Raw genomic sequence first — 18,639 nt, 5'->3', positions numbered from 1 at the left:
TCTCTGTTGCAGGTTACTGGCTGCTGGTTCAAACCTGACCTCGCTCTCTCTCTCCATTCTAACGTGTACTCGCTCGACTGCTTTGCTTCCTCTGCCATCACTTCACCTTTTTGTCTCAGCCAATGGGATCGCAGCAAACTTCCCACATCATCACATAAATGGATGCAGAAGCCGTTGCTATGGTTACGGGTTTTTCTTTTTCTCTTCTCCAGGAGATTTGTTGTGGTGGTCTCCCCTCGCTCTCTCTCTCTCTCTCTCTCTCTCTCTCTCTCCCTCTCTCTCTCTCTCTCCCTCTCTCTCTCCCTCTCCCTCTCCCTCAGTGCACTCCTCATCGCTGTGGCTGCATCACAGAATCACCTCATCATCATCATCATCAACATCATCAACCTCCTCTTCCTCTCTCTTCCTGCTCCATCGCTACACTTCCCAGGATGCCCCTGTGTGGGCGGGGCTTGGATGCGGCAGCAGCAGCATGTTTCTAACGCAGGTCGCCGAGGCGGACAGGAAGCGTTTCAGTGTTGAACGACACGTTGAAGTCTGTGTGTGTGTGTCTGTCTCCTCCAGGTGACGTCAGAGAACTTCGAGCCAATCAGCAGCAGCGTGAATGGAAGCGGCTTCCGATCGTTCGACATGGTGATACCGTTCTCGTTCAGGAAGGGCGAGATCACTGGTGAGAGACGGGCCGATGATGAGAGGACGTTTTATCTGCTGAATCAGAGATGTTAAAATAGAAAGGCTTTATCCACATTAAATGCAAAAATCAAGTGTTTGCTGGCTGATTTTTAACTCAAGTCCTTTGGCAAAAAGTTCTGATAACCAGTAATTTTTGAAACAACTAAAATCTCGAACAGAAATTAGCTGTGAACGTGTTTATTTCTCTGTGTGTCTCAGGTGAGGTGCTGATGCCTTCAGGTAAATCTGCTCAGCCACTGATCACAGACAACCTGGACGGGACGGTCACTGTTCAGTACTCGCCCACTGAGGCCGGCCTGCACGAGATGCACATCAAGTACAACGGCACGCACATCCCAGGTTTGCACTAAACACACACACACACACACACACACACACACACACACACACACACACACACACACACACACACTTAGAGGTGCAGAGGTGAGCTGTAGACACATGGTGAGCAGGACAGAACCTGCAGCCTTTTCCTCTGACGACAGTCTGCTGCCGGGCTGTTTGGACGTTGACGTCATTGACAGGAAGGAACACGGAGCGAGTCGGTGATTAGGGTTCTGTCTCGGCGGTAAACAGAAGGTGTGCACGGCGCATGTTTGTGATTAAGAAGAGTGTGTGTGTGTGTGTGTTTATTGCTTATTTTCAACCAGCAGGAGAAAACAATTAACAATCAGCCTGTAATGACGTTAGACCCTGAGAATCTGTGTGTGTGTGTGTGTGTGTGTGTGTGTGTGTGTGTGTGTGTGTGTGTGTTTGTGGTCCCTTTGGTACCTTTCTCACACATACCTTGACCAGAAGTCCTCATGGGAAGCACATGTGAAAACGTCATTTCTGAGGCTGTGGTCAGCGACTCCCAACATGAGACACTGATTCAGATTTTATCTACCTGTAGATTTTACCCCTTGTTGTTGTATTGTTGAATTTGTGTGTGTGTGTGTTTCAGAGTCTCCCCTCCAGTTCTATGTGAACCATGCCAGCAGTCCCAACGTCACCGCCTACGGTCCAGGTCTGAGCTACGGCGTTGCCCAGAAGATGGCCACGTTCACAGTGTTTACAGAGGACGCCTCCGAAGGTACGAGAGGAAGGAGCAGATTATCGTTTTTAAATCCAAAGTCAAGTTTCAATCCATCTTGCTGCGTCTGACCAACAGTAAACCTGTTTGGGTATTTAATGCCCCTGTGCCCGTGACATGTTTTGGAGTTTTCCGTTGGTTCTGTCCCGTTCTTTTAAACACGACATCTCGGGAACACTTTGAGGGAATTTCTTCAAGTTAGGTACAAATGTTCAGTTGGACCCAAATGTCCTGATTAGGTTTTGGTGGACAAACGTCACCGGGACCACACAAAATGTCATATTAAGGGAATTTCTTCAAATGGACTCAAAGAATGGCTGATTAGTTTTCAGTGGTCAAAGGTTCACAGTGACATGTCTGTAATTTCTTCTTAAATGTATCATTAGCCTAATAAAAGATTGTTTTAAGATCCTGTTTTAAATATTGAGTCTGTCTGTCTGTGTGTCTGTCCAGGCGGTCTGGACTTGGCCATCGAGGGTCCGTCCAAAGCGGACATCAGCTGCGTGGACAACAAGGACGGGACGTGCAGCGTCAGCTACATGCCCACTCTGCCCGGAGACTACAACATCCTGGTGAAATACAACAACGACCACATCGCCGGCAGCCCGTTCACGGCCAGGATCACCGGTCAGTCTGCACACAGACACACAAAAACACAGATCCAATGAAAAATAACCCGAATCCTCTACATATGCTCAGGATAACAAACTGAATATACCTCGTCTTTTATTCTGCATTCAAAACGCATTTTGTTTAAGCAACAATCCGACTTCCCAGAGCCTCCACAGCAGCGTGTCACCTCTGTGATTGTGTGTTTGTGTGTTTCAGAGGACAACCAGCGGCGTTCTCATGTCAAACTGGGCTCAGCGGCAGATTTCTCTCTGGATATAAACGAGACGGACCTCAGCCTGCTGACCGCCAGCATCCGGTCGCCATCCGGCCGTGACGAGCCCTGCCTGCTGAAGAGGATGGCAAACAACCATATTGGTATGACACATTCAAAAATACACATTTGAAAGTGATTCAAATCTGAATTTATTAAAAATATCCTTCCTCCTCCTCCTCTTCCTCCTCTCAGGGATCTCCTTCATCCCCCGGGAGGTGGGTGAACACCGCGTCAGCATCCTGAAGAACGGTCGGCACGTCGCCAACAGTCCCATCACCATCATGGTCGTCCAGTCTGAAATCGGCGACGCCAGCCGAGTCAAAGCTCACGGCGACGGCCTCGTCCAGGGAACCACGTTCAACAACGCCAGCTTCGTGGTGGACACACGAGAGGCCGGTCAGTGCAGCGAGCCACTAAAAACTGTCATATGTCTTTAACCAGACAGTGTTAACCTCATTTATCTGCATGTCCAGGTTATGGAGGCCTGGCTCTGTCCATCGAAGGTCCCAGTAAGGTGGACATCCAGACGGAGGACATAGAGGACGGGACGTGTGGAGTCACTTACTGTCCGACTGAGCCTGGGAACTATATCGTCTCGATCCGCTTCGCTGAGGAACACGTCCCAGGTTAAATGAAAAACACTATTACTACTGAAAACTACTCTCTTGAGGTTGTAAATAAATGTGTGTATCAAGAGATGTAATGCAGCATAGTGGTAAATATCCTCTCTGACAAATGTGTGTGTGTGCGTGTGTGTGTCCGTGTGTGTCAACAGGAAGTCCGTTCACAGTGCGGGTGACGGGCGAGGGTCGTATCCGGGAGAGCATCACTCGACGACAGAAGGCAGCATCTGTCTCCAGCGTGGGGAGTGTGTGTGACCTCAGTCTGAAGATACCAGGTACACACACACACACACACACACACACACACACACACACACACACACACACACACTAACTGTAAAAGTGTGGAACAGAGTTTGCTTGTTTCGATGAAGAAAACGTCCTGCGTCTTCAGAGCTGCTGCGTCTTTTCTAAAACTGTTTCCTGTCTGTTCTTTTTCTCAGTGCTGTTGTCTGTGTCCTGTCTCATCTTTCTTTTATGATCTTTCCTTCCCTTTCCTTCCATTCTTCCCTTTATCTCAACCATCCTCTTCCTCCCACTTTCCTTTCTCTTCCTCCCTTCTCTCCCTCAGTTTATCTTAACTTTCTCCTCCTCTGCCTTCTGTCCCCTTCACTCATCCCTCCTCTTCCTCTTCCTCCTCCTGTGTTTTCCTTCCTTCACCTCCTCCTGGTCATCCTCCTCTTCCTCCAGTGAGCTGGTTCCTCCTGGTCTTGTCTCGGCAGCTCCTCTCTCACTCCTGCTCCCGCTCCTACTGCTCCCTCTGGTGGTCTGGCAGCTCCAGCGGCCGCGGGGCTTGTGCCTCTGCTGTTGTCTCGGGTCGGAGCCTCTCTCCTGGGCGCGTCCGCCTCATCTCCGGCCTCTCTGGTCTGGTGCTCACGGGCAGAGAGAAGGAAGTGAAGGGTGTTTGTGTTGTTGATGCCCGCTGCTCGGGGGGCGGTGCAGGGCTGCAGGGTGCGTTATAGAGCCTTAGGAAAAAATAAACGTTGCAACATAACATAAGCTTTATTATGTTGCAGCTGTGTGTGTGTGTGTGTGTGTGTGTGTGTGTGTGTGTGTGTGAGATTCCTTCTCATCTGTTTCAGCTTTGTTTTGTTTTGGTTTGTGGTTTGAGTGACACATTCAATAAATCACGGAAGAAGTCAGATATCAGAACAGAATGCATCATGGTAGTTTCTCTGCCCGTTGGGTCGACGTCACATCTTCCGTCTGTGTTCACAGCGATCGACATGAAGGACGTCACCGCGGAGGTCACGTCCCCCTCGGGAGCCAGTCAGCCCGCCGAGCTGGTCGCGGTCGGAAACGACACCTACTGTGTGCGGTTCGTGCCCACAGAGATGGGCGTGCACAGTGTGAGCGTGAGGTACAGGGGCGTGCACGTGCCAGGCAGCCCCTTCCAGTTCACCGTGGGGCCGCTGGGAGAGGGCGGGGCCACCAAGGTGAGAGCAGGAGGTCCGGGACTGGAAGGAGCACAGGCAGGAGAGCCGGGTAAATATATACCCACCCAAACACACTGTACACTTACAGGGAGTTCAGTAGCTGCAGAGAAATCCCGGACTGATGTATGACTGTGTTGTGGATTTGTAGTTTTAAAAGTCTTTTAAATGTTTCTCTCCTGCTCAACAGCTGAGTTCAGCATCTGGACGAGGGAGGCGGGGGCCGGCGGCCTGTCCATCGCCATGGAGGGGCCGAGCAGGGCGGAGATCTCATTTGACGACCGCAAGGACGGATCCTGTGGCGTCTCGTACATCGCTCAGGAGCCCGGTAGAGAGAACACGCTGTTTTTCAAAATCTGAGTTACAAGAAGACTGAATTTCCTGATACCAGAAGTGCGTTGCGATCGTCAGCCGCTGGAAACAGTTTCTCTCTTTCCTCCTCGTCTCCAGGTGATTATGAGATTTCGGTGAAGTTCAACGAGCAGCACATACCCGACAGCCCCTTCCTGGTCCCGGTCGTGGCTCCGGTGAACGACGCCCGCCGCCTCACTGTTACCGGCCTTCAGGTGAGGCATGAGGAGACACCTCCACACCCAGCCTGCCCTGCCTTGCTAAAGGGCTCTGAGGCACAGTTGCATAAGAACTCTCTCATAACTGCGTCTGACTGGTCTGGGTTTTAATTCACATTTTGTTTTTATTGATCATTTTAACTATCGCACCAACAACATCCTACCTATGATGAATTGACTCACTTATTTCAGGCAGATTAAAGTATTAAGAGTTTTCTTTATGCAACTGGTCTCATGGACGTGACCCCGGCCAGGCAAACTGTTTCTGTGTTGAAGTGGACACAAACAACGTGGAGTTTAAAAATGGAAATATTAACCCTCCGTTCTTTTTTTATTTTTAGATAAAACACCTTTTTATTAATTTGGTCAAATTAGTTTGGATTAAATTCAGTGACGTCATCTCAAAAACCACCTTTGCCTGGCTCGGGTCGTCCCTCTCCCCGTCTGGTGTGGAACTGCTGGTGTTTCTCTTGTGTTTCATTTAAAGGCTCCTAACAGCAACATCATCTTCATCATCTTCATCAGCAGCAGCAGCATCTTCAGCTCGCTGGTTGCCTGGTTACAGCAGACAGAGGCGTCCTGCTCTCCTCTTTAGAGTCTGTAGTTTGTCTGTAGCTGTAGATGAAGCTCCGCTCTTCTGCTTGTTAAATCTGGCTCTTTATAGCACCGTCAACAGGAAGCACTGGTGTCCTTCTACTGAATGAGAATAATGCTGCAGACTTGATAAATCTGTGACTTCACGGAAGATTTTCTGTTTAAAGTCAATATTTGAAAGTTATTTAGCAGATCTGATTCATGGCAAAATCTCATTTCTAGCATTTAAATTATCGTTTGAATTTCTTACGTTCTAATCAAAAATACACCCTGGTTATATCATCAATGTTATATTGTTAAATATAATATCATCATTGGGGTAATGAGCTTACATCACAACTTTAGACCATTGTACTTCGTTCTGTTTTAGTTTTGTTAACCTGTACAACTTCACCATTTAAAAATAATATATTAATACATTGTTACTACTATTTACAACTTTATTTTTAATTTACAAGAACTTTCTTCTCTTCCTCTTTTGTGTGAGGTCGTTAAGAAATAGTTTGTCCATCAAAGAGCAGTAAATAACTGACACTGTGTCCCTCTCTGCAGTTTTTATCTCGGTCACAATTCTTTTAAAACCTAATATAAAAGGCCCGAATAAAGAATATATGTATCCCTTTTTTTTTCTTATTCCCTGATTACTTCCTTTAAGACTGTACTGTGTCGTACACTCAGTGTGTCTAACTGCTTCTTAACATTGTGGGTCTGCCTCTGTCTGCTGGAGCTGCACCAACAGGAGCTCAGGTAAGAGTAGGAGCAGAAGAGAGACGTAGTAGAAACCACAAACTATTACACACAAAGTACTTGTATACGAGTGTGTGTGTCTGTGCTTTGAGTTGTTACTTTACTTTCTTCTGTTCAAACGTCTGTCCACTGACTGTGTGCGTCCGACCTCTGCAGGAGTCTGGCCTGAAGGCGAATCACCCAGCATCCTTTGCGGTGCGTCTGAATGGAGCGCAGGGGAAGATGGAGGCCAAGGTCCACAGCCCCTCTGGTGCTCTGGAGGAGTGTGCCGTCACCGAGCTGGAGAAAGGTTTGTGTTTACCACTGGGTTTTTGTTAAAGTGAGAACTCCTGGATGTTGGGCCCGTTGGTAACGAATCCCTCCGTCCCCTCCTCCAGACAAGTATGCGATCCGGTTCATCCCCAGGGAGAACGGCGTCCACTCCATCGACGTCAAGTTTAACGGCTCTCACATCCCGGGAAGTCCTTTCCAGGTCCGAGTCGGGGAACCGGGACAAACCGGAGAGCCGAGTCTGGTCACAGCGTATGGAGCTGGACTGGAGAGAGGCACCACAGGTGGGTTACCCGTCTGTCCACCTGTGTGACCCCTGACCTCTTCACTTGTAGCTGGGTGACATGTCAGGTTCTCAAAAATACAAAGCCCAACACTTCCCTTAGCTTTGAATCAATTTGCACCAAACCTCACACAGAGTGTCTGTAATCTTGCAGGTTCCCAGTCAGAGTTCATCATCAACAACACTAAGGCGGGCCCCGGGGCCTTGGCCGTGACCATCGAGGGCCCCTCCAAAGTGAAGATGGACTGTCAGGAGGTTCCAGAGGGCTACAAGGTGCAGTACACCCCCATGGCTCCTGGGAACTACCTGATCAGCATCAAATATGGAGGACCCAACCACATCACTGGAAGTCCCTTCAAGGCTAAAGTCACAGGTAACGTGGTGAACATCACTGCTCAGAACCTGCCGCCGTAAAAAACACCTCCTTGTGTCTGTGGGTCACTAATCAATCATTGGGGAACCATTGATTTCTATTAAATCCATCTGAAAACAACAGAAATGCAGAAAATGTGTTTATGGTAACTGGAAAATCTTCTTTTACAAAAGAAAAATAGAAACAAACTTGGTCGTTTTCATCAAACCTTTCTCCCTCCGCTCTCTCAGGTCAACGGTTGGTGACTGTGACCAACGCCAGTGAGACGTCCACCCTGACGGTGGATCCGGCCGTACGGGCGTCCAGCGGCAGCCTCACTCAGAGCATCATGCCCAGGCCCAGCGACTCGGACGCCAGCAAGGTGCTGAGCCGAGGCTCCGGCCTCAGCAAGGCCTTCGTGGGCCAGAGGAGCAGCTTCTCTGTGGACTGCAGCAAGGCCGGTAAGGACGTCTGCAACGAGACCTCCCTGTGGACCTGTGGGCATCAGACACAAACAACTCATTACATGTTCACTGTAACTGTCCCATAAGTACTGGAATCTCTGGGTGTGGTTGAGGAAACCAAAACAATCACAAATCAGTTTGAGTCGGTGGTATTACTCTTTAGATTCACGGTGTGGTTTGAATGACGAGAATATTCAGGTTCACTAGATCCAGATTTTTATTTAGATCTGCACCAAATTGCACAAACTCATAAATATCAGTCACCTTCACTGGAGAAATCAATGAAATGCTGATAAAAGATCTGACAATGTTAAAGGAAGTGGGGGGAAAAAACAACCATGACCTGCCCCCTGATCTGAATCCACAGCTAAACGTTTACTCTGGGTCGTGCTCCACAAAACTTAATGGAAATCGGTTCAGTAGTTTTTGCGTAAACCTGCTGACTAACAAACTTAGACGAAAACGTATAACTTCCCTGTTGGATTCGATAAGAAAGGACTCGTCTGACTTCTCTCTTCCTCCCGTCCTCAGGGAAGAACATGCTGCTGGTGGGTGTGCACGGTCCTCAGGTTCCCTGTGAGGAGGTGCTGGTCAAACACTTGGGCAACCTGCAGTACAACGTCGGCTACCTGCTGAGGGAGCGGGGCAATTACGTCCTGGTGGTCAAGTGGGGCGACGACCACATCCCGGGCTCCCCCTTCCACGTCGTCGTCCCATGATGCGCCGAGAAAACCCGCTTTGCATCCCTGTTCGAGTTGGAGTGGACACACGAGCTGCAATGCAAATGACAACAATGAGCAAGTGGCTTAACAAAGCTTTGTGCGCAAACCTTTTCAGTTCGAATCAGATGTTTTCAGGAGGTTCTGACCCGACATGATTACTTTATATGTTGAGAAACGCCTCAACCTGCCCTTCAAAGAGGAAAAACATGTTTTTAAAAACCCTTAAAGAGTTGAAGGGGATAGAAAACGACCACGTCAGTGAATTGAGACGTTATGAGGGTGAAACCTCGGCAGCGTCGCGGAGGCAAAACGGTCGACACAGTAATCTGGCCTGAAGGAAACTGAGGGATGAAATCACCTGATTGGAGGAGGAGATATCATCACAGTTTTGCTGCCCTGAAATTATGAATTGACAAATGTTTTCCAAAACTGTTAAACTGGATGTTGGGGATTTGGAAAAGTGGAGCCAAACCTTTTTAAAATGTTTATGATTAGAAATAAAAGTGGAAAAAGGAGGCAGCACTTTCCCCCGTGTGGATGAAAACCCCAGAGTTCTGTGAGATTCCTCTGCGGTTAGTTTCTGCACCGAGGAGCCAAATGAAGTTTCTCTGATTTAACCTGGTGCCACGAGGAGAAGCCAAAAATAACCAAAACAAAAGTGCTGAGAATGAAACAAAAAAACATCTCAACTAAAAGACCTGGACTTCTCTGTGTTTGCTTTATCGTCATGTTAGTTTAAAGAATATCGATGAACCTGATTCTCTCTGACACGAAAAACGCCAAACTGCACTCGACTACTGACGTCTGCTGATTTCTTTCTCTTGAGCCTCTTTAAAAATCCCACGAGTTCACAATGTCGCCGTAACAAATCAGCGACGCTGCTGTTTCCTGCACTGACCGACACGCGAGGGGTCATCGCTTTTCTCTGTTGTTCCTTCAGCTGCATTTATTTGTCACGTGAACGGATCTGACGTTTAACCGCGCGGCTCAATTTCAAACTCGGGCAGGAAACAGGAAACAAACTGAAACGCTGTGTGTCGCTCGTTAAAATGTTGAACTTCCGATCTGAGCTGCAGAGTTAAAGGTCAGATCTGTGTCTGTGTGGGAAATCCTGTGTAAACGGGGATGAATCTGTCCTCGTGTCTGACCCGGCTGTCGTCGCCTTATCACTGCTACTTTTCGTACTTTAGGGTTGTTGTTTTGTTTTTTTGTATGTGGGGAAAGAAAAATTCATTTTGTATTTTGGGGGAAAAGGTGTTTTAACGTGAAACTAAACTCTAGAGATGATGTACATTTGATAATTAAAATAAACTGGAATTAAGATGATTGACTTCAGTCTCTCCTTTCCTGGATCTCAGTTCAGTTACTGCAGTGAAACCTGTTCCCTCTCTTCACTTCACCTGTGGATTTATTTTTTATGTGTTTTAGAAAAATAATCGTGAGCAGATCTTCATCGATCGCTATAAACAATGAGGGTTAACTCGCGCTAGCACCGTCAAGTAGCTGTGGGTTTGACGGCGCAGTCGACCGAGGGTTTGACGAAATGTTATATTTAAAACTTTTAAAATAAACTTAATTAGTTATGTTTAAATGTTTTTTGTTAGAAGACTATCTTTATCATTAATATAGAAAGTAAAATATTAAAACAAGTGTAGTAACCTAATAGAAGTCTAGCCTCAGTCTAAATCAGTTAAATGTTAAAAGTACTGAAAAGGTGTGTGTGTGTGTGTGTGTGTGTGTGTGTGTGTGTGTGTGTGTGTGTGTGTGTGTGTGTGTGTGTGTGTGTGTGTGTGTGTGTGTGTGTGTGTGTGTGTGTGTGTGTGTGTGTGTGTGTGTGTGTGTGTGTGTGTGTGTGTGTGTGTGTGTGTGTGTGTGTTGTTTCCCTGTGTGTTATCTGATCCACAGTGCGAAGCTGAACCTGCTCCGCTCCTCTTCAGGCACAACAGAGGTAAAATAAGATTATATTGAAATGATCTATTATCAGCTTGTGTGTGTAGCTTCATTTTTAAAACAAATTAAGAAAAGTTTTTTTCATGATTAGTTTGTATTTTCTTTCTTTGGTGCGGGGATCTTGAGACGAAAAACGATCCGATGTGTTTAAAGATGTAAATGACTAACTACATGTTGTATAACTGTCATATATAAACATTCAGAAATAAATAAATGTTGGGTCGGATGAAGTTGTCAAACTGTGGTCGCAGGAGAAGTTTTCTAACATCAGCTGATGATTGGATTGGTCAGGACAGATGTTAACAGCAGGTCTGAACATGGTGTTGATCGGTGTGTCGGACTGAGATGCTAAATGAAAGTCTCTGGCAGCAGATGCGTGGCTTGTTCACGACTCAGAGTCAGAACTGCTACCGGGAGCAGATTCAGAAGGAGATGTTGACTCGTTTGTCCTGGACGAGCCGCTACGCCACCAACTACCCGACCTGCTGCAAACTCGACACCAAGCCCAGCATGGAGGCCCCACAGCTGCCTGCAGCGTCTGCCCGGCCCCGGTGAGCTGTGGAGTCTAAATCTGAGCTTCTAATCATAGAAAAACTTGATCTCACGTTTATGCTCCACCCAGCAGGGCTGCCCTGCCTCCTGTTCCCAGCGCACCCAAGAAGAGGCAGAGCGACCTTCGTCCTCATCCTCCTCCTCCTCCTCCTGTGGACGGTCGGCTCAGTGTGGCTCCCACCATGAAGCCGGTTTCTCCACGGACCTCAAAGGCTCTTTATCAGGACTCCTCTCATAACGTATGAAACACATCTGCTTCAAAATGTCTCCTCCGCTGTTGCTCTTCATGAGAATAAAGTCAATATTTATATGTTCTGTAGTTTAGTTGATTTATTAACATGCAGCTTCAAATCGAAACGTTCCAGTAACAACAGGCTTTTAATCATTTCTTTTCATTTTAATTGTTTCCAAAACTTGAAACGTTCTTGAACTAACATGAAAGAGTCATTCTATAACTTGGCTGCTCAGTATTCCTAAACCTTCTGCCACTTCCAAGGTGATTTCCAGTGACTTGTGTGTGTGCAGGGGAAAGGTCGGCGCCTGTACCTGCAGAGACGAGGCCTGATCCGACCTGAGGAGAAGTTTGAGTTTCCTCTGCTCTCGTCCTGGGAGTACGGATGGAGGCTGGGTAAGATGACGGAGCTTTGGGAAGAATAACAACCTGAAGTCACAGTAGAGCTCCAAACTCCACCGAGAGCCAACAGTTCCCATTGAAAGTCCCATCAAACGTTCATTTCTCTCATGAAAACCTCATCTAAATCCACCAGATCCAGGTTTTTATCTGTTCTGCACCTGATCAACGGCGTCTTCTCGTCTCCAGGTGACTACACGCTGGATTACAGGACTCCCTGCAGAGCCAGGTCGTCGGTGGTGAGGAACACCTTCTTCACCAGGAACGGTGTGTTCAGCAGCCCGTCAGCCACCGACACGCTGGGCTGAGCCTCCACCACTAGAGGTCGCTGCTCAGTCCCAGTTCACAGCAGCTAACGGGATTTGTTTGAATCACTGAAGTTCATTTTACGATCAATGATAGAAAATAAAGTCTTGTCTTTTCGGATTGTTACAACAAAGTCAGGTGTATCTCTCAGTGATTTGTGTGTGTGTGTGTGTGTGTGTGTGTGTGTGTGTGTGTGTGTGTGTGTGTGTGTGTGTGTGTGTGTGTGTGTGTGTGTGTGTGTGTGTGTGTGTGTGTGTGTGTGTGTGTGTGTGTGTGTGTGTGAGAGAGAGAGAGAGAGAGAGTGTGAGAAATAAATCTACAATGCATAGACGGATTTACACCAAACTTGGTGAAAATATTACTCGAGACTTTATCTCCAGATGATTCACTTTTAAACCTGATGCATCAAAGTCGAGGTTGACAAAACTTTCCTCATTACCTTTCATCTTTCTTACGACAACATATTTTTCCACAAATAAAAGGGCAACAATCTGAAGCTGGTGTCGATCGGGAAATTATTCAAAAATAATCACATGATGTCATACGATAAGTGATGTCGTAAATCCAAATAAAGTCCGAAAATTGCATCATGGAAAGCTTGTTTTTAAAGAATTTTTTTTTTTTTTTTTTTTCTAGAAATATAGAAATGACGTAAAGCTTATATATCGAAAAATAATATAGTAAGAATGACGTCATCCTGATGTCACGATGTCATCATTGCAATAGAATTTCGATGATTTTCATTTTGTGTTTGACTGATGGGATCCTGACTTCGTCCTCCACTTCCTGTGTCCGGTTGAACGTAACCGGATTCTGTGTGATGGTTAATTCATGAGAGATTGTGTTCACCTCCTCTCACCTGACACCTCGGTGCTTCTACACAGAGGAAATGTTACACACCACAACCATCAATGATTCATTTCTAATCATCATAACTTCTCCATGTTGTTACGTCAGTGTAACATTATTACTGCTGTACAGACGCGTTGATGTTTTCAGTTTATAAAAGTTTATTTGATGTGAAAATATTCTCACATCTTGTTTTTATACCCTACAAATGATAAGACAGTGGTTTGTAGTCGAGGCAAATGAAAACAGGAAAACAATGAAGAATATGTAAGTTCATCTTTAAGACTTATTTCATGTTTGAGTTTGAACAGATACTAAGATTAAAGAGAAGTGTTTTATTTTAGCTGTGATTGAAAATCTATATTTTGATCTAAAAACCTCTTAATGTAATAAATGGAAATGTTTGTAATTTAAAATATGCATCAAGCTCAAATAGAACAAAGAGAAAAAATCGAATGAAGAAAGGATCTTTATCGGTTTAACAAAACATAAAAAATATAAAAGCACATTGTTCCTAATTGTTCTTAATTTGCTATTTATGTGTTTTTCTCAGAGTGGTGGATTATATATGAGCCATATTTCTAAATTATTGGAAATTGTAAGAAAATACCATCAGTCATCGGTTGTCTAATCCTTCCACCAAAACCTAAATCAGTCATTTAAATGATTCTACCTAATAATGAGTGAAACTAGTTAAAACACAACACACAGTTGATTTCTCTGCTGCACACGTCACTGAAAGTCTTTAGTTCCCTGTGACTGTGGAGCAGACTTCAGGCCGTGGGGAAGACGAGGAAGCCGGTGAAGGTGTGACTGGTGCTGCTCTGGCTCGTCAGCATGCTGTTGAACTTGGTTGTGTGGACCGAGACCGTGTCTCCGGCGTTCAGCTGCAGGACCGCAGAGCCGGAGGTGACCAGGAAACCATCAGCCGTGTCGCACAGCGTCGTCTGAACACTGGAGTCCTTCATCAGGTTCAGACAAACCTGGAGCATCAACACAAATAACGTGAGGAGCAGCAGAAACCTCAGTGACGCTCAGATCACAGCCTGAATCAGGTTCCTCTCATCTGTGCTTTTACTTCAGTCGCCTGTCATGATGTATTGAGGTGTTTCTCAATACTGGTTTCTGGTTTTACTTTAATTAATCATCTGTTTATTTATGATACAGTATATTGTCAAGTGTCCTTGGGCGTTTAGAAAAGGAGCTGTGGTAGAAGAGGTACAGAAAATAAGTAGATATCACAATTATGTACTTTTTATTAGTACTTCTTATAGTTTTGCTGCTGCAGGAGCTAGTGAATGTTACTTTAATTAATTAATTTATGGTTTATTTGTAAAATATCAGGTCATTGTGGAGAAGAATGTGATTCCTGGAGGTAACAGGATCAAATATCAATGTATCTTACTTCAAAAATGACTCGAATATGCATCATTAAACTTTATCTGGCCTCAGTCGATATGTTTTCATATGAACTAAAGTGAACGTGTTCCTATATAAAATGTATAGAAATGTTATTTATCCAAAGCAGAAGTTCTCATTATATATAATGGTTCTTTGGGTTGTGCCGTTATTATATTTTTAGATTATTAGTATTATTAAATATTGTAGCTGTTTCACCTAGAAAACTGTATTTTCATCTGATGCATCATATTTTACATGAGATAAAAATAAAGCTCATTCATCCTGTGCAGGGAAATTAAAGATTCAGTAAAACTAGTCATTATAGATTATCTCAAGAAATATAACTGTCACAGTAGAAATGTAGTGATGCGTCTAAACGATACCCGAGTGCAGCACTGCAGTAAATCAGTTAGATCCAGCTCTGGAAGGCAAAGTGAAGGAGAAGAAGGGAGCGAGGAGGAGAAGAGACAAATGGAGGAGAAGAAAGTGATGGACTCACTCGGCTCCTTGCTGAAATGTGGTAACTGAAGAAGTAGATGCCTCTGATGACACATGTGAAACTCCCGTTTGTCAGAGAACCTCCCTGAAGCTGTTCATCCACGTCCGACAAAATCTCTCTGTGGGAAGTTCACGCAGATATTTTAGTTTTTATTTACCGACAGCGGCAGGTCTTCAGGTTCAGGAAGCAGGGCATCATGGGTAATATCCAGAACTAGAAAACAAGATTTCCTGCCAATAAATGAGGAGATTTCTGTATTTGTGTCTTTCTCATTTGGAGAAAAGTGAAACTGTGCTTCATGATATAAAGAAAATGTACAGAAAATTGGGTCCGGACATTTTCTAATATTACACCAACGTGAGGTTTTCTTTTTTACGGCACATCAACAAAAAAATATCTGTCTTTCAATAAGGTCCTGATGAAGCAGGGGAACCTTTTAAAAAGTTATTGACTTTGAATGTTTCTTATTTTATTATGAATACATCAAATTGTAGAGAAATACCTCAGATTTTTCTTGACGTTTTCAGGGAGACTCCCTGTGACCTCAGTCTGACAATAAACACTTTAAACTCCATCAAAGGTCTTTAACCTTTAACCACTTCTGAAGCATTTGTCACATTAAACATCAGCCTGTTGTCTTGTGACTTCAAACCTCCTCTGACCTGTTGAAGATGATGGCCGTGTCCATCTCCGGGGATTCTGACACCACACGTTTTCTGGAGAACAAAGGTTTCTCTTGGTCGGAGCTGCTGAAGGGTTTCCCTCTCTTTCCTATCACCCCTGGAAACCCGGGGGGCCCCGGCATACCCAGATCCCCCTTCATCCCAGGCCGGCCCGGGGGGCCCGGAAGACCCGGTGTCCCCTTCCGACCCCTGAGAGTCTTTCCGGACTCACCTGCTCATACGAAAACAAGTATGTTTGAGCGTGAACTGACATTGAGATTAAAGATAAGTGTTTTATTTGAGCTGTAAATTGAAAGTCTATATTGTGATCTACTCAAAAGAACTATAATAAAACTATTGCAACTAAACACAACAGAAAAATACAATCAAATCTTTATCAGTTTGACAAAATAACCAGCAACAAAATATGCTGCAAAATCTGTTTAATAATAACTGTATAAAATCCCAGATATATAAAACACATTGTTTTGAATTTGTTATTTGCATCTGTTTTTTAATATTAAATATTGTCAAGAAAGAAAAAACGTATTAGTTGTTATTAGTTCATCACAGATAAGTTGGTGCATGTGATCAATCCTTCTTTACTTTGACATAAAAACATAAATTCACTGCTGCTTAAAATTTGAGTTAAATGAACAAATGTTGAGAGATTTGTTCAAAGTCGGTTCATGAGTTTCGTCACATTGAATCTGAGTTTACTTTGTTTTCTGAAATGTGAAATGTCGCCAACTTGAAAAACAAAACGTGTCAAATGCATTTGATGTTTTCATGTTTGAACTGTGAACCTGGATCTCCCCTCGCTCCCTTGGGACCATCGGTGCCGTAGGGCCCGTGAGTTCCCGGGATCCCAGGAATCCCCGGGGCTCCTCCGCTGCACGACGTCTGCGTGAAGGACGGGGCCACGTGAACCAGGAGCAGCATCCCTGCAGTACTGAAGCTCAGCCACTGGGGGGCCTGAACACACAGGTTCCCATGCAAATGTTTTCAAAATCAAAGAAACAATTGTTGCAGATAAAAAATGTAACGTGATGTAAGTGTGTGTAATGTAATTTAAATGTGTGTAGTGTTATGTTTAAATATAATGTAATGCTCACAATTATTAGGTGATATTAAGTTTAGATAAGTGCTATACTAATAAAAGTTATTATTATTATGATTATTAGATGATGGATAAAACCTTCATCTCTTCAGTGGACGTTTAACTCTTCATCTTCATCACTGTTTATTGACTGAGTCTGATTGCACATAAACAAATACACAGTCGACTCAGCTCGCATCAACAGTAACGACATTAACATCACTACATGTTTTGCATTGTGACTGTGAATCCCAGCAACTCACACACACACACACACACACACACACACACACACACACACACACACACACACACACACACACACACACAAGAGAACAAATGATAGTTCACTGTGTTTGAAGTTTACAACAACAAACACTGAGTAAAAATTCAAATTTGAAATCCACTTCTCTATCATCGATCTGAATAAGGGATTCTCTCTCTCTCTCTTGACATGTTCTTTGGATTTCTGAGGTCAGAAAGGTCTCACCATTTTCAGGCAGATCACTGGTCCTGTGGTGAAGATGATGAGGAGGTGAGGAGATGAAGGGCGGAGGTGAAGAGCGGAGGTGAAGAGCGGAGGTGAAGATCCGTCCTTCTTCACAGCGACAGCAGCGACTCAGAATAAAAAAAGGGAAGTGAAACGGTTGAAGTGGGGAAAGTTCGCCGCTCTGCTGGTGCTCAGAGGTGGAATATAACAAAGTACTTTACATTTACTCCTGTGGTGTCAGTGAGTACACATTTGAAGTACCTGTACTTCAGTGACTTCACATACAGTCATTCCACAGCTTCAGGTCATTTCACACACTAAACATTTACATTTATTCAGAAATTCAGACATTTTTATAGTTTATCGTCTAAAATAAATTAAATGTTCACATGAACCAACTACAACAGTAAAACCCAGGTTAAACATTGATCCATCAAATAGTCAACAAGTTATATAATAAACAGAAGAATAGTAAAATACTTACATGATCGTTTTTAATACTTAACTTTTACTTTAAGAACTAAAGTTAAGTATTAAGATGCATTTAGAAACAGGACGTGTGAGTATTTCTATAATGCAGAATTAAAATCAGTAGGTTGAAATGATTTTCTCTAACAAATATTTGTGTTTATCTTTAACAAAGATCTGTTAAGTAAGTAACTAAGTACTTTTGCTCAACAACAGTACTTGTACATTTTTAAGGTACTAAATTCCATGTAATGCTACTTTATACTTCTACTCCACTACTAGTACTAGTAAAGAATATGGTACTTTTATCTCAGGTTTAGTTTCTGTGAGAGTCTGATGACTTGACTCTAACAGAGAATCAAGCTTCAGAGGAAGTGAAACAGTTGAAGAAGAAGAAAAACTTCACCTGATGAAGAGTCATTGAATAAATCTAATAAAAAACTGTTCTCCGAATTAACATTTTGTTCTGTTTTCCTCTGAACTTCCGTTAATTTCTTGCTGTCAGTGTGTTCGTGAAGCTCCTGACCTCAGTCCGAAGGTTAGTATCTGTTCCACAAAACTTTTTATTTCCTATCATCTGAGAGCTGATGCAGATTTTTATGATTCCATCCTGTGAAAAATGCCACCTTGTCATTTTCTGATCCTCTTTTCATTTTTCATTCTGTCCCTGTTTTTGTTCCCTCTCTCAAAGTTCAGACTCAGTGACACGAAGAAATCAAACCTTCTTTTTCCGTGTATTTATTTACGGCCTGTGTGTCTTTTCTGAGTTAACCATTAAAATATTTTCACATTCAGTAACTTTACACACTGTAAACGTGTCTGTGTTTCACTGCTGCTGCAGTGTTTAAAACACACTCACATAAACCAGAGCTGACATCTTGAATATGAACTTTCAATTCAATTTGTGCAAAAGTTGCAGATTACAACTTTAACTTGATATATACTTGGTTTTATTTCACACTCTTGAAATAAGCACCAAAATCAAATTTGGAGTCAGAAAGGCATACATCAGCATTTTTAATTT

The 18,639-nt window shown here is 44.0% G+C and overlaps 3 protein-coding genes and 1 long non-coding RNA gene across 5 annotated transcripts in view; 3 read left to right on the top strand and 1 right to left on the bottom strand.

Moving 5' to 3' along the window:
- Nucleotides 1–8,999, top strand: part of LOC117760958 (filamin-B) — a 48,863-nt gene extending 39,864 nt beyond the window's left edge. The window contains exons 33-48 of one of the 2 annotated variants that reach the window (XM_034584416.1): nucleotides 565–670; nucleotides 892–1,032; nucleotides 1,637–1,765; nucleotides 2,219–2,392; nucleotides 2,594–2,752; nucleotides 2,844–3,047; nucleotides 3,125–3,277; nucleotides 3,427–3,549; nucleotides 4,493–4,759; nucleotides 4,898–5,035; nucleotides 5,158–5,273; nucleotides 6,774–6,906; nucleotides 6,995–7,171; nucleotides 7,325–7,543; nucleotides 7,774–7,983; nucleotides 8,518–8,999. In XM_034584416.1, coding sequence (XP_034440307.1) covers nucleotides 565–670; nucleotides 892–1,032; nucleotides 1,637–1,765; nucleotides 2,219–2,392; nucleotides 2,594–2,752; nucleotides 2,844–3,047; nucleotides 3,125–3,277; nucleotides 3,427–3,549; nucleotides 4,493–4,759; nucleotides 4,898–5,035; nucleotides 5,158–5,273; nucleotides 6,774–6,906; nucleotides 6,995–7,171; nucleotides 7,325–7,543; nucleotides 7,774–7,983; nucleotides 8,518–8,705 — 2,637 coding nt within the window. In that variant the 3' untranslated portion in view covers nucleotides 8,706–8,999. The remainder of the gene's footprint in view (nucleotides 1–564; nucleotides 671–891; nucleotides 1,033–1,636; nucleotides 1,766–2,218; nucleotides 2,393–2,593; nucleotides 2,753–2,843; nucleotides 3,048–3,124; nucleotides 3,278–3,426; nucleotides 3,550–4,492; nucleotides 4,760–4,897; nucleotides 5,036–5,157; nucleotides 5,274–6,773; nucleotides 6,907–6,994; nucleotides 7,172–7,324; nucleotides 7,544–7,773; nucleotides 7,984–8,517) is intronic. The other variant, XM_034584415.1, reaches the window with a different exon arrangement.
- A 130-nt stretch (nucleotides 9,000–9,129) lies between these two features.
- LOC117760969 lies at nucleotides 9,130–10,035 on the top strand. Its single transcript, XR_004613766.1, has 2 exons — nucleotides 9,130–9,554; nucleotides 9,785–10,035. It is a non-coding gene; the product is annotated as an uncharacterized LOC117760969 (long non-coding RNA).
- Nucleotides 10,036–10,519: 484 nt separating this feature from the next.
- On the top strand, nucleotides 10,520–12,259 carry LOC117761587. The gene is made up of 5 exons (XM_034585610.1): nucleotides 10,520–10,656; nucleotides 11,028–11,209; nucleotides 11,284–11,449; nucleotides 11,736–11,838; nucleotides 12,031–12,259. The coding sequence occupies exons 2-5, from the start codon at nucleotides 11,031–11,033 to the stop codon at nucleotides 12,147–12,149; spliced, it is 567 nt and encodes a 188-aa protein (XP_034441501.1). The 5' UTR covers nucleotides 10,520–10,656; nucleotides 11,028–11,030; the 3' UTR covers nucleotides 12,150–12,259.
- Nucleotides 12,260–13,133: 874 nt separating this feature from the next.
- On the bottom strand, nucleotides 13,134–17,306 carry c1qb (complement component 1, q subcomponent, B chain). Its single transcript, XM_034586294.1, has 5 exons — nucleotides 17,148–17,306; nucleotides 16,365–16,533; nucleotides 15,559–15,790; nucleotides 14,897–15,014; nucleotides 13,134–13,979 (listed from the first exon to the last, which is right to left on the bottom strand). The coding sequence occupies exons 1-5, from the start codon at nucleotides 17,148–17,150 to the stop codon at nucleotides 13,770–13,772; spliced, it is 732 nt and encodes a 243-aa protein (XP_034442185.1). The 5' UTR covers nucleotides 17,151–17,306; the 3' UTR covers nucleotides 13,134–13,769.
- Nucleotides 17,307–18,639: the final 1,333 nt, after the last annotated feature.

This window comes from Hippoglossus hippoglossus, chromosome 5, assembly GCF_009819705.1.
Source record: "Hippoglossus hippoglossus isolate fHipHip1 chromosome 5, fHipHip1.pri, whole genome shotgun sequence".
NCBI classification, from domain to species: domain Eukaryota; kingdom Metazoa; phylum Chordata; class Actinopteri; order Pleuronectiformes; family Pleuronectidae; genus Hippoglossus; species Hippoglossus hippoglossus.
The sequence above is the reverse complement of the archived record's forward strand: the minus strand, read 5'-3'. Positions and strand labels throughout refer to the sequence as shown.

Excerpts from the sequence above, each read along its gene's own strand:
- c1qb (XM_034586294.1), bottom strand. Across the intron at positions 15,015-15,558 it reads ACGGCCATCATCTTCAACAG|AGAGATTTTGTCGGACGTGG; the intron begins GTCAGAGGAGGT and ends AACTTCCCACAG. Across the intron at positions 13,980-14,896 it reads ACATTTCAGCAAGGAGCCGA|GTTTGTCTGAACCTGATGAA; the intron begins GTGAGTCCATCA and ends TTGATGCTCCAG.
- LOC117761587 (XM_034585610.1), top strand. The coding sequence starts at position 11,031 with ATGCGTGGCTTGTTCACGACTCAGAGTCAGAACTGCTACCGGGAGCAG. Across the intron at positions 11,210-11,283 it reads GCAGCGTCTGCCCGGCCCCG|GGCTGCCCTGCCTCCTGTTC; the intron begins GTGAGCTGTGGA and ends TCCACCCAGCAG. Across the intron at positions 11,450-11,735 it reads ATCAGGACTCCTCTCATAAC|GGGAAAGGTCGGCGCCTGTA; the intron begins GTATGAAACACA and ends GTGTGTGTGCAG.